Source organism: Heterocephalus glaber, unplaced genomic scaffold (genome assembly GCF_053883595.1).
Source record: "Heterocephalus glaber isolate CG9 unplaced genomic scaffold, H.glaber_assembly_v1.0 deba00000818, whole genome shotgun sequence".
NCBI classification, from domain to species: domain Eukaryota; kingdom Metazoa; phylum Chordata; class Mammalia; order Rodentia; family Bathyergidae; genus Heterocephalus; species Heterocephalus glaber.
The window spans coordinates 5,341,013-5,354,102 of record NW_028258164.1 but is presented as its reverse complement, the minus strand read 5'-3'; the positions used below and the strand labels follow the sequence as shown (position 1 = coordinate 5,354,102).

At 48.5% G+C, this 13,090-nt stretch overlaps 1 protein-coding gene across 3 annotated transcripts in view; it reads right to left on the bottom strand.

Annotated features, from left to right (window-relative positions):
• The window catches only part of Col12a1 (collagen type XII alpha 1 chain), a 114,933-nt gene extending 107,307 nt beyond the window's left edge, over nucleotides 1–7,626 (bottom strand). For 2 of the 3 annotated variants that reach the window (XM_013065254.3, XM_013065253.3), the window contains exons 1-2: nucleotides 7,487–7,626; nucleotides 4,748–4,853 (exon numbers count right to left, since the gene is read on the bottom strand). In XM_013065254.3, the coding sequence (XP_012920708.1) occupies nucleotides 4,748–4,820 (73 nt within the window). In that variant the 5' untranslated portion in view covers nucleotides 4,821–4,853; nucleotides 7,487–7,626. Of the gene's footprint in view, nucleotides 1–4,747; nucleotides 5,368–7,486 lie in introns of those variants that run through there. The other variant, XM_087207762.1, reaches the window with a different exon arrangement.
• Nucleotides 7,627–13,090: the final 5,464 nt, after the last annotated feature.

Here is a 13,090-nt window from a genome sequence, read left to right as displayed (position 1 = left end):
TGTGACCCATGTGTATTTAAATCAATGCACAAATATATTTTGATTAATTTTGAAAATCCTTCCTTTTATATGAGAATAACTCACACCCATATTGCATTGCCAGAGTCTACATGTTCCCTAAAACAATGCTGATGCCAGAATATTTTAAATAGGAAATAGTAACATGTAGCTTATAATTGCAAAAAGCCAGAGTCACACAGGAGAATCTGAACCAAGAGAAACAGAACTAAAATCGTAAATAAATAACAGTCTATCAATAGTCATAAAACCTGAATAATTATAAAGACTAAAACTTCATATATTTATAATTCTCGTAGTTTAATTTCATAGTTATAAATAATGTTTTTATATCAAAACACTGCTATGAAAGTCTCATTCTGATGAGATTTTTATACATAAATTGGCAGAATTTAGGACACTTTAGGATGGTGATACTAGAATAACCTTGGCTGAGTGTCTTCTATGTAATAAGCAGAGAGCTAGTCACTTGATGCAGTGTCTATGTTACTCCTATGATAACTGAGTGGTAGTTGTTATTATCCTTGTCTTACAGATGAAATTCAAAAGAGGCTAACACAACTAATAGATAGCAACATTTTTATTTCATGCTCAGACTCTAAAGCATGGTTTCTACTGTACTAAATTAAATGTTAAAAGAAGATTTCAGTCAGAATTGGCTTGAAAGCCCAATTTTGTATGTTTGTTGCTTGTTAATATATACATACATATATTTCTAGTCTGTGAAAAACTATTGGAAGAATAACGCTGGTAAATAGCAAATATATGCCATGCAGACTTCTCCAATTCAGATATAGATAGAATTTGGTATATTAAATTTACACATTTGTTCAAGAAATTTTAAAACTAAAGTGTCTGTCTTGATATATAATAAAGAAAAAGAATTATTTTTTTTCATTAGGGCACCCCACAGGAGACTATGTCCAAGAATTTGCCAAACATTGCAGGCAGGGTTGGGTGGTTGGATGGATGGATGGATGGATAAATGGATGGATGGATAGGTGGGTGGATGGATGGATAGGTGGGTGAGTGGATGGATGGATGGATGGATCAATGGATGAGTGTGAGGGAAAAATGCTAATAAATATTACTAAGTGTATATAACATGTTAAACATAAAGCAATGCTGAGATTAAACGGTGGAATATCATCTTGAGGAACTAGTAAGACCCTTGGTCTAGTACTTGATATAACAGTGGAAAGACACTACCTAATGGATAAAATCCTTTAGAAGTGTGCAAAGTGTAGAGTTTACTACATTCCATAGGGGTTATCTATGTTTTCTGTACAAAGTTAATATATATTTAATGCTATTTGAAATGCTATCAAAATTCATTTCATTTATGCTTACAAAAGACCAAAAATAAATACTTGAAACTCCAACGTTTCAGGCAAGCAATGGATTACTTTACATATGTTAGAAAATTACAAACTGTACTTTCACTAAACTGACAGAGTTGGCCAGTTGTTGAGTTCAGTGTGCCCAAATCGGATTAAACTCATACTGGAAGTCTTGTGTCTTATCTGTGCTTTGTCCCCAGGTGCAATAGTGGATAAATGTATTCAACTTCTCTGGGCCTCATTTCCCCACTTAGAAAATAAGAAATTCAAACAGATAATCTCTAAGTTCTCCTCTAGTTCGAAATTTCTTTAGTAATATATGTTGGACATGGGATTATAGAAATATGTAGTAGTTAGTTTCTTAACAAAGATGAAAGACAAAGTTTATGACTTCAACTCTCTCATAAATTGATAATACTCACTTGTTCATTGCATACTATAAACTATAAATATGACTCAAAAATTAAAACTGTTTCACAAAATTTGTGTCCATCTAACATTCTAGGTTAATTGGAAAGGTATTCAATTCTCAGGAAATAATGGCCATTTTCTTTTAAATGCAGCGTTAAATTTTCTAAAAACTAATTTACATACTATATGACATAGGAAACAAGAATATTTCACACACTCTGCACCACAGAAAGCACAGGCCAAGTTATTAAAGTCTATTCTGTAGCTAAAGATTATAAATGCTGGAGGCAGAAAAATTATTTTCACCCATATTTTTATATAACAATATACCACAGTATGAAAAATATAATTCCTCATATAAGGAAATAGAAGAAAAACAACAGAACAAAGGTATTACCACTATGAAAACTAAAAGAGGTGCAAAAGGAGAATGGCAAACCCTTTCAATTAATATCCAAAAGAAGATATTGGGTTTTCAACATATTAAAAATTAAGTAAGTAGACTATCGCTTTCTCACCATTGTACCACAATGATATATGCACGCCCATGTTCATAGCAGCAGTTTATAATAACTAAATCTTGAAAACAACCCAACTGCCCATCAACCAATGAATGGATAAAGAAGATGTGGGGTTTTTTATACAATGGAGTACTACTCTGCAATAAAGAAGAATGAATTTGAGGTATTTATAGCCAAATAGATGCACCTTGAAACCATACTCTTAAGTGAAATAAATCACACACATATGTGTAAATATCACTTTGTTTTCTCTGTTGTGAGAAACTGAAAGTGTAAAAAAGGACCAAAATGTATAATAGATACTGTGAAATAGGAAGAAAAAGTTCAAATGGGAAGGGGCATTAGGGAGAGGGGAAAGGGAAAGGAAGAAAGGGAAAAGGGAAAAAAAGTAGAAAAGCAGGATAAAATAGAAACAAAGCTTTTGTAAATAAGGAGAAGAAGGATTGAAGAGGGGAGGGGAATGTCTAAAAAATAAAAATTAAGACACATCATGTACAGGTAGAAATTCCATAGGATGAATGTGATCATTATGTATATATAAACTGAATCAATAAATTTAATTTTAAAAAATACTATCCAAGTACCAATGAGCTCTAGACCAAATTAACAAAAAAAAATCAAATGGCATAGTACCAAGCAGAGGTGCGAGCTGCAATTTTCAAATGTTCCAATAAAAAGATTTCAAAAATTCTGTTTCCAGCCTACTGTCCCCAGAAAGGCTTTGACCACAAATTTTGTTAGGTTTTCCAGGCCCCTGGGGCCACTTAGTTGGTAGTTAACACCACAGCTGTGCTGTCCAACACTGAGCAACCACCATATGAAGCTCTCCAGGACCTGAAAGAAGGCCAGTCCAAAAGAAAAAGTGCTGCAAGTCTAAATACACGCCCACCTCCAAAGAGTTGGTACATGCAAACTGTAGCACTATCGACTTCTATACTGGTTACATGTTGAAACAGTCACATTAAATCAAATAAAATATATCATAAAAATTGATTGCTCCTGTTCCTGCTTCTTTTTTAATACTAGAAAGTTTTAAGTTACCTTTGTGGCTTGCATTTGTGACTCATATTTCCAAGTGACAATGCCAAACTAGAAAATAAGGCACCAAAAAAATGAATCCTATTAAAATATACCGACTTAAAAGGGTAGAAGACAAGAGAAGATACAGCTCAAGAAAACAAAACAAAGGACTATATCCTATGGCAATTAGTACAAATTCAAAAGAAAATGAGAATTAAAGAAAAAAATCAGAATGAAAAGAGTAAAATATTCTTTTTAACTGTAATTGGCTAACTAGCCATTGTCCAATTCAGAATTGATTTTTTTCCTCTTACATCATTTCCAACCTAATACTTCTCCTAAGAATTCGCAAATCTTTTATTTTCAAAAAACTATTTTCTTAATGAACAATAAGTAGGCTGCTCCGGTGAATTACCTAAAAGTATCCGTAGAGCTGCTTCCAGAAGTTCCTCTAATAATACTCCTTCCTAAGGAGACCAGAAAGTGTCCCTAAAGGCCACCTCACCTGAGAGTTGAGACAGAAGCCGCTCCGGGAGGTGACCAAGCCGGTAAGATTCTGCTCTTCCCTCACCGTGCCATACCTCCTGGAAACTCTGCTGTTCCTAATCTCAGCGTTTTGTACCTGCCATTCTAAACTAGAATTTTTTTGAAAAAACCTCTGTCGTGAAACAGCCCTACCTTCCCATCGCTTCTGTAAAAGTACAGCCCACCCTGAAACTTGTACAATTGCGCATACAGAAGTATTCACCCCTCACTTCCTACAGGAATTAGCTATCTTTGATAACATCACTGCTTTTATCTTGCAGAGTACAAGACCAGTTTGTCTGGTCTCCAATGATAACTGAGAGAAGTTCTCATAGGATCGACATATAGACAGGGCTTGTCGGTGACTACTGAGAAATTAGAGGATCCGGTGTGCACAACAAAATGAAAGGCATTAGTCGGGGCGTCTTTGAAGCCCCCTCTTTCTCTGGGGAGACCCGACTGCGTCCTGGATCTGGCGTGGAGCTCAGACGCCGGAGGTCCCAGGAGGGGGCGGACCCGGTGGCTCCCCGACCCCGCGGGGTCATCTGCCCGGACCCAGCGGCGCCCGCAGAACGGGGAGCCCGGAGAGGCGTGGCCTGGAGCTCTTCGTCCTGCGCGTCCCCAGGGAGGTCGCCGCCGGTGCAGCCGTCGCCCTCCCGGCGGTCGGTCCTCGGCAGGTGTCTGCGTGGGTGGCGGCGTGGACAGCACACCGCAGGGACAAGCGCAAGGAGACGACAGCGCTGCACGGGACTCAGGACCAAGCAGGAGACAGGAAGGACCAGAAGCGCTGGACACAGACAGAGCCCAGAGGAGGAGCGAGAGCGCGCGGAGCAGGAGGAGCCAGGGACAGAGCAGGACAGAGCGGTCCCGTCCCTCTCCGCAGTGCGGTGGGGAGGGAGGAGGAGCCTTTACCTTCCGCCTCGACGGCCGACAGGAGCAGGGCCGCGCCCAGGGCGGCGAGCGCCGGGGGGAGCCCGGTCCGCATGCTGCTGACTCTGCGCTGCGGCGCTCGGAGGGGCTGCGGGAGGAAGCGGGGCCTTCGTCACCGGCCGGCAGCTGAGCCGGGCAGACCCGGAGCACGGACAGGACAGGGCGGGCCACACCGCCGGCCAGCACGTGACGGGACCGTGGGGCCACGGAAGACCGGGCCGGCGCAGCCAGGAGGGGGAGCTCAGGTTGGGAGGGGGATGCTGGATCCCCTGACCCGGTTCTGCAGCCTCCAGGACGGGCTGACAGCCCCGCGCCCCTGTACCCTGCTGGGTGACGCTGCCTGGGTCATCTCACCCCCCACTCAACCGCCGGCCTCTCTCCGGCCAGGGTTTCATTTGGCTGCTTTTTCTTGCTGGTGATCTCTTCGGGTAACTGCGCTTTACTGGTCTCAGAGTAATTTGGAAAGGCATAATAAACCTCTTTACTCTCCGTTTCCTTCATTTTAGATGGAAAATTTCGACCTGCGAATATGCAGGTCTTCCAGGTCGGAAATGGGTTACCCAGAATTATGAAAGGCCCAGCTGAAACCTGAAACAAAGATGAAGGTAACAACTCTGAAATACAACATAAAAAGGCACAAGGGAATAGGAGAGGAAAAACAGCCTTGTCTGTTTTCTCAAAATATTTTTGATAAAAAGTCCTAGTAATAAATAATATTTGCATTGTATTGTTCATTTATGTTGGAAGACCACAGTTATATATGCTCCAGAGATGTTCTATTCTGACTTTTCCTGATTCTATGACTAGATTATGAAATCCTCAAAGACAAAGCATCTTACTCATCTTCTGTAGTTTCCCAACACACAGTAGGTGTTTAATCCGGGTCACCAGAATGCACTCTCCTAAAGTATTCTAAGGTCCAATCTAGAGACAAGAGCTACTAGCAGTGCCAGTAGCAAAACATAAAGAGAATTGACTCTGAGGTGGAGTGGACTCTGTCGTAGGGCCACAGGCGAGGCTTCGTGGAAAATGCAGCGGGGAAGGACTGGTGCTCCGGAATCCAAAGGTCAAGCCTCCCTGAGAAAAGGAACTGACAGTCTCCAACCAAGCCTTTCCAAATTGCTGGCGCAAAGCATCCGGGCAACTTTCCTCTACCTGAGTGCAAATTGCGCTTTAAACATCTGGTGAGCCGGCTGCTAAATTGCCCGGGGCTCCCTTGCATGAGGCCAAGATTAAAGTTTTGGCGCTGCTCTGGGGATCCTAGGGCTCTCGCAATTCCTCTTTTCCCAATTAACTGATCCACATTTCTAGCCCTCTTCTACACCCGTGAAGAGCAAGAGGCAAGACTGGGCCATTGTTTCCCCGTATTCCGGCCTTAACTTTGGTATAAATAATTTCCAATTCAATTGGCATTCGTGCTCAGGAAAAGCTGAAGGATGATGATCGACCCACTAAACGCTGCGCACAGTCCTTGGTTGGTTTTTAGTCGAACTCAACAAAAGCTTGAGGCTGGAAGCACTTTTGTCTAGGTCTACAGCGCCGCCCACCGGCTGCTTGTCTGCTCCAAGAGCGAATCCTCCAGCGTTGGGGTAGGTAAACGCCGTCAGCTCAACCTGCCAGGCATCCCGTCCATACGTATTTTTTAAAACAAAAGATTTTCTGTTCTTTTTAGCCCAGACATTTACCTGCCTGCTTAGCAGCACTTCACTGAGCATTCTCAGACACCGGCGTCTGAAGGCGCCCGCTACGTGGCAGCGAGTGGGGGTTTTCCCCATGAATGACGATGTCTGGGAAGGGGATGCTTCGGATCGGCTCCTCTCAGGCTCACTCACCCCACCCCACCCCCGGCAGAGACCGATCCCAGAACTCTCTCGTCCAGGTAAAAAAGAAATCACACAGGTACAGGTGCGTACACGCAGGTCCTCAAAGTACCAGGCATGTCCGTTGCCCTCCTCCTGTCCCATCAGACCCTACTAAACCCGGGAAGAACTGAGTGCTCTTTTCCTGTCCCGCCCCACCCCACCCGGAAATTCTTTAGAAGTCTGCAGAGTTCTAGACTTGGCGGGGGGGGGGGGGGGGTCGCCCTCAGGGGCGCAGAGGAAGCCGGTTCGTTCCCAGGTCTCGGGTCCCCGCTCTGCAAATGAGTCCCCTTCCCCGCGCTCTGTGGTCCTCGTTCTCTACGATTGGAAATGGCAGCAATCTCAGAGATCTCAGGACTCCATGAAGAAAGAACCTCGCCAATGCTTTGGGAGGGTGCGGAGCCTAGAAGAGGGGTTCCCTGGAGCCGACCTAAGCCATCAGCTCGAGGCCAGGAAAGGCAACGGCCAAGGGGCCAGATCCCTGGGCGGGAATCCGTCTCCAGATGCCACGCGCGCCCGCGCAGCCTGGGCGAGCTGCGGAGCGCTTGGCGGCTCCGAGGGCCCCGCGCCGCGCGTCCTCAATACTCCTCCCCTCTAATGGCAAAGCCACAGCCTCGGGGTCCTAGGGTTCGGGGCGATCGCTCTGCTTCTGGGCACTGTCGTCGACAGCGTCTGTGGACCGAAGTCTTTCCCCGGCCAGAACACTGAGCAGGGGGTGCTGTGCGAGAGCAAGTCCCTGTGCGCGAGTCTTCATTCAGACACCTCCACTCTCATCGATCTACGGCGCCCTTCGCTAGAAGCAAGTTCCCTAGCTGTCTTTGGGGAGGTGGGATAGAGGGAAGTCGACAGAAACTGGACTTACCTGGGGCGGTGGAGACAGAGGTAGCGGGTGGCTCCGCGCGCCCTAGCGACAGCGCAGGCTCGGGGGACCCCACGCGGCCGGAGCGCGGACAGCAGCAGGGAGGCAGCGGAGGAGGAGCGGGAGGAGGGGGTCCCCGGAGGAGCGCGGACAATCGGGGCTCCGGAGGAGAGTCCCGGGAGGAGCGCGGGCAAAGAGTGCGCCGAGGCAGGAGGACGGCCCCAGGAGCAGCGCGGACGATCGGGGCGCCCGCCGCCGAGTGGCACAGGCTCGGCGACCGGCGCCTTAAGAGAGGGCTGCTCCCGGCTCTCAGCTTACTGGGTTACGAAACGCCGGGAAGGTGGAAGGCTGCCACGGGTGAGGTCTGCTCCTCCAGCGGGAAGGAGGTCCGCTTTGGGAACGCGTGCAGACTTCGAGCATTCCTTCGGCGTGAGGTGGCGGTCGCCGCAGAAGCTGCCCCCGGGGGCGGGGAGAGGGGGAGGAGTGGGGACCCCGCTGCCGGGCTCGACGCCAGGGAAGCGAGCTCCTGCGCCGGGGGCGGGCGGTGACGGGTTTCCCCATCCCTGCTCGATTCTTTAATAGATTTATTTTTCTAAATTAAGAACAATGGGAAAGGGGAGGGCTTCCGTTTTCAGAACTGCAGGATTCGTAACCCATTTGCCCCCCCACCCCACCCCCTCCTCCCCATCTTCCCGCCCCTACCTCCCTCCCCCGGTCCTGGGTGAGCTTAAACTGATCTCCGGGGTTTCCATGAACTAACTGCGCGCGAGGCAAGCTGCAGGCTGTCCCGTCTGCAGGCCCCCCGCAGGCTCAGAGCCGGGGTGGCCTTGCCCGGCTGTCTCCCCTGGCGCTCCACGAAGGACTTGTGGAGCTTCCGGGACCCAAGAGGAAGGGAGAGGGGAGCTGTGGAGCTTCAGGGTCCTCAGAGCCGGGGCCACTCAGGAATGAGGTCCATCCAGCCTGAAATTCTTCGCCTGGTTAGAAGCAAAACCTGGCTCCTTTTTACAGGCCCCCTCCTTCCAGCACTCACCCCCTACCCCTGAGCAAAAAGTCTAGCCTTGGAGGTTGCTACGGGGCGCAGGGAACAAAGTGTAAGCGAGTAGTCACTCCGTGGTAGAAGAACGTCGCTAGAGGCCCGCATAGGCCTACACCTTGGCCTCCCAGGGCCAGCGGGTCCCTGCAGGTGTAAGGCGCTGCCGGGGATGGGGCAGGGGTGACGGCTCCTAACAGAGAGGAGGTAGCCTTGTCTCCTCAAAGGCTCTCACCTTGGAGCTGACCTTCCCTCCTCTGGGCGCCATCACCTGGGAACTTGCTTTTAAAGTGACAGACACAGAGTAGCCGCCCTTTCTGCCCTCCCGCACGTGGCCCAGAGAATTAGTTGTCTCCAGCCAGGGCCCGGGAGCCGAGGCCTGGAGGAAGAGGATCGAGAAAAATGCACATTCTCCTCTCGCGCCCAGCCCACTCAAAGGCAGCCGGCAACGTGCCCAAAGAGCCTACACAGTGCACAGCGTCCACTCCCCATCCTCTGGCCCAAACGCCCTGATAGGGGGGAAAGAATATAACTCCCAACCTGCTAGATGTGAAATAGGCGGAGTTCCTGTTCCCCCAAATCGAAGAATGAATTCTGAGGAACAACGGAGGTTAAGAGTAGGAAATATTGGGGGGGGGGGGGGTAGGGAGAGAGGGAGAGAACGCTCTCCTGATTGACAGGAGGGGGCCGAAGGCACCGCGGGGCTCCCCGCCTCGGCCACATCCGCAGGTTTTGGTCTCCCCAGCCTTTGGTTGGATGCAAAGTGCGGAGGCTGTGGAGACCGTGGGATCCCCTTCAGCCCAGCGCCTTTCGGGTGCGTCCGGATCTTAACGCGTCTGGGGCGCTTTGGGGTCGCGTTAAGTTGCCGGTGTCTCCGTGGAGAGAGCTGCACGTATTTATTGTATTGATTCCGTCTGGCTGTTGCCTGCGCCTCCCGTTCCTCACGGTCCGCTTCCCTCTCCGCGCTGCTCTCCCGCTCGCACCTCGTCCCCCCTGGAGTCCCGGGTTCCCGGCGGCTCCCGCCTCGGATCTCCGGTCCCACAGCGCGACCTGGCGGCCAGCGCGGGCCCGGGTCAGAATGACAGATGGGAGCCCCGCGCCGCCTCACAGATTTACAAGCCCCGGGTGGTTTCTGAAACCCGTGTCCCTCGTCTGTCTGATCCTCGAGACCGAGAGGCGCAGGATGGGAGGCGAGGGGAGAGGGACCCAGAATCTCTCTGTGGCTGTTCTTTAGCCGCCCATAGAAACCCCGCGCCGAAGCCGTGAGGCTCTGGTCGCTCTCTCTCCACCGGAGAAGCGCTGGCCGAGGGAAAAGACCCCTCCAGGAGGAGCTCAGCGCCGCCCTAACTTCCAAACAGGCCAACGTGCCTGGACCGGCTCTGCCGGCTGCTCCAAGACAGGCGAGACGTTTCCGGGGCTCCCTGGGGTTTCGGCCTACGGCGTCGAGGGGCGTCGTGGGGCAGGAGGAGCAGGTGTCACCCAGAGCGTGGTGCCCCAGCGAGGGCTGTGAGGACCCGGGCAGGGAAGCCCGGAGCTCAGCCCCGAGGTAAGGTGAGCAGAGGCGCGACGCTCCCCCTGCTGGGATCCTGAGGCGAGGCCTGGCCAGCGCGAGCCGGAGCAGTGCGTGCGATCTGCGCTCTTAGGCACTGCGCGCGACTGTGCAGCTCGGTGCTGAGCACTGTCTGCTTAGCGGCATGGGGCTGAGCTCAGAGCCGCTGACAGGCGAATGAGACAAAGCCCTGCCCCCCACCCCAACTCCGCCGAGGAACGCCTGGGACACCCCGAGAGTGTGTTCTCAAAGTGTTTCACATCGAAAGTGAGACACAGTCAACAACCACCCTCTGCACTCGTGAAGCAAAAAGCACAGGGACCCCGCGCCCAAAGCTGTCCCTAAAGGCAGGAACTGGGGTGCGCTGCACACCTTGGGCCTTCTTGACAGGTTCTGCTCTTAAAGCACTTTTCAGGGAAGCCCGCAGGCCTTGTGAGGGTTTCACCCAGACCTGCTGGCAGGGACTGAAACACAGCCTCCCACCGACCACAGTGTGAGCAACTTTGGAGCAAAACGCAGAAACTGCGTCGTGTCTACCGTGTTTATCTTGCTAGTCAAAGTGGCTAGCTCAAACTGCATGTGACCAAAAAAAATCATGATTGCCTAGGAAACCAGGAAGTTTCAAAGCTGACTGCATCCCAGTACAATACCATCCAGCTCACTACCTAGTAGGTTGAAATGCAGTAACGGTGAACTCATGGTCAAAGAGATCTCAATTCTCTCGATCAGAATGTCTGTGTAGGATGAACTGTGACTAAATGCTCCCATTTTCTAATTTTTTGAGGTACCTTTACTAATGCATTTAGCTACTATTTCAGAGCACTGGTACTCCTTATTCGGCCAAGTAGAGAGATCCTGGACTTTGGAACGTCCTAACTCTAAAGCAGAATGCGCCCTCTGGTGGGAACTATGAAAAAGACTACCACCCCCTGATCAGACTGTTTAATCTATCCTGAGTCCATTCGTTCGCAAATGCTCAGTGTTCCCTAGGAGCCATGGGAGATTTTTTAAGGCAAACCAAAAATTGTCCGTAAGAAACTTAGATGTACTAACAAAGACCAGAAATAAATATTTGTGAAAGTCCAATTCAAGAGAGGTCTAGAGGAGGCTGGAGATGGGCACTGCACCACTGCCAAGCACAAGGTCGTGAGTTCAATTCCTGGGAGAGAGAGAGAGAGAGAGAGAGAGAGAGAGACAGAGAGAGACAGAGAGAGATTGAAAGCAGAAGGAACAATGTGGAAAATAATTTGGAAGGACAAACACGGGATAGAGGAACAAAGCAAAGGACATCACAGGAAGCAGTCAACTCAACCTAGGATGGCGAACACTCTGCAGGAAAGAAAGACCCACTTTTTCCTCAAACTCATGAAAAGAGTAGATTGTTTTGGAAAATGTAGGAGTATAGGAACTGAATAATAACAATAATAATTGTCACAACTGTGAAGGGGCTGAGCTTCGTATCCTGCTTGCAAGCTAACAGCTCAGCTACTGAAGTTTCATGGGTGCTGGTAGAATACAGAAGGAGTCAAAGACAAAGGACTGTGTTGTAACGAGCAGAAGCAGGAGTCACAGGACCATGCAAAGAACCTATGCAAAGTGCTGCATTATAGGAGCAGAATCTGAGCTTGGGACCTTTTATAAGGGCAGTGAGCCTCTGCCCAGGAAGGACATAGGGCTGCTATATCAGACAGCAAACAAACCTGCCCTTTGCTCTAGAGAGAAATTACCTGTCTTCCAAAACCATTAGTATCCCAGCACCTGGGGGAAAAGTCATCTAGAACAAAGGCAGTCCATGCCTCTGCTCAGTAGACCTACAGAAACAAGAGACACCAGGAAGAAAGGCTTCCCCACAGTGAGGGTTGCGGGGAGTTCACCAAGGAAGAAGGCACCGAGGGTTGAAGTGGATCCCGAAGAATTTGTGAAATGAAAACTTTAAAGAGCTAGAACTGAGCATTTCAAGCACAGAGATCAAAAAGAGAAGTTGAAAAAAATACCAAAGGACAGGAAAGTCTTGGCCAAGGAAGAAAGCAGGGTAGTTTCAGCAGAAAGTTTGTGAACACAACTGGAATAGCAGTGGAGCTTGGAAACAGCTACAAATCTGAAATTTCCTCTAATAGTATCAATAATTTACAGAGCATCTATTATATTCCATATACTACGCATTTCCACACATCAGTGCATGAAATTGAATGTTTTTTATCCTTTCACTACAGATAGGGAATTGAGACTTGGAGGACTCGAGTGACTTGCTATGAAGTTTTGAAATGAAGATTGAACTCAGAGCTCTCTGACATCTAAGTCCATGGTATTTCCATTATATTAAAATAAGTGATTGCTAAATGTAGGACTACTAATAAAAATCTTGTAAAAAAGAAGTCTAACCTGGTAACAGGATTCAGGGTAATTTCTAGGAAAGCAGCCTGCAAGCAAGGAGAACAGAGATGGGGAGGTGGTGGCAGAGTCAAAGGAAGGGAAGCTAAGGGCTTAGAGCAAGGTGCTCACAGCAGTAGCTCTCAGAGCAGCCCACTGGCTTTAAGAAATAAGGATGGACAGATAGAAAATAAATATATGAAATAATGTTCAATACCACTGGTCACTAGAGAGATGGAAATTAAAACAATGCTGAGATTCCATCTCACTCCAGAAAGAATGGCTGACTTCATGAAATCAACCAATAACAAATGATGGCAGGGATGTGGGGAGAAAGGAACCCTTCTCCACTGCTGGTGGGAGTGTAGACTGGTGCAACCACTGTGGAAATCAGTGTGGAGATACCTCAAAAAAATAAAACTAGAAGTTCCATTTGACCCAGCTATTCCCTTCTTGATGTTTTCCTGCAAGAATTAAAAGCATCATACCACAGTTATATATGCACATCCATGTTTGTAGCAACACAGTTTGTAATAGCTAAATCTTGGTAACAGCCCAAATGCCCATCAAGGGATCAATGGATAAGAAAGAAGTGGAGCTTTTTTTATACAACAGAGTACTACTCTGCCATAAATAAGGGTAAATTAAAGACATTTCT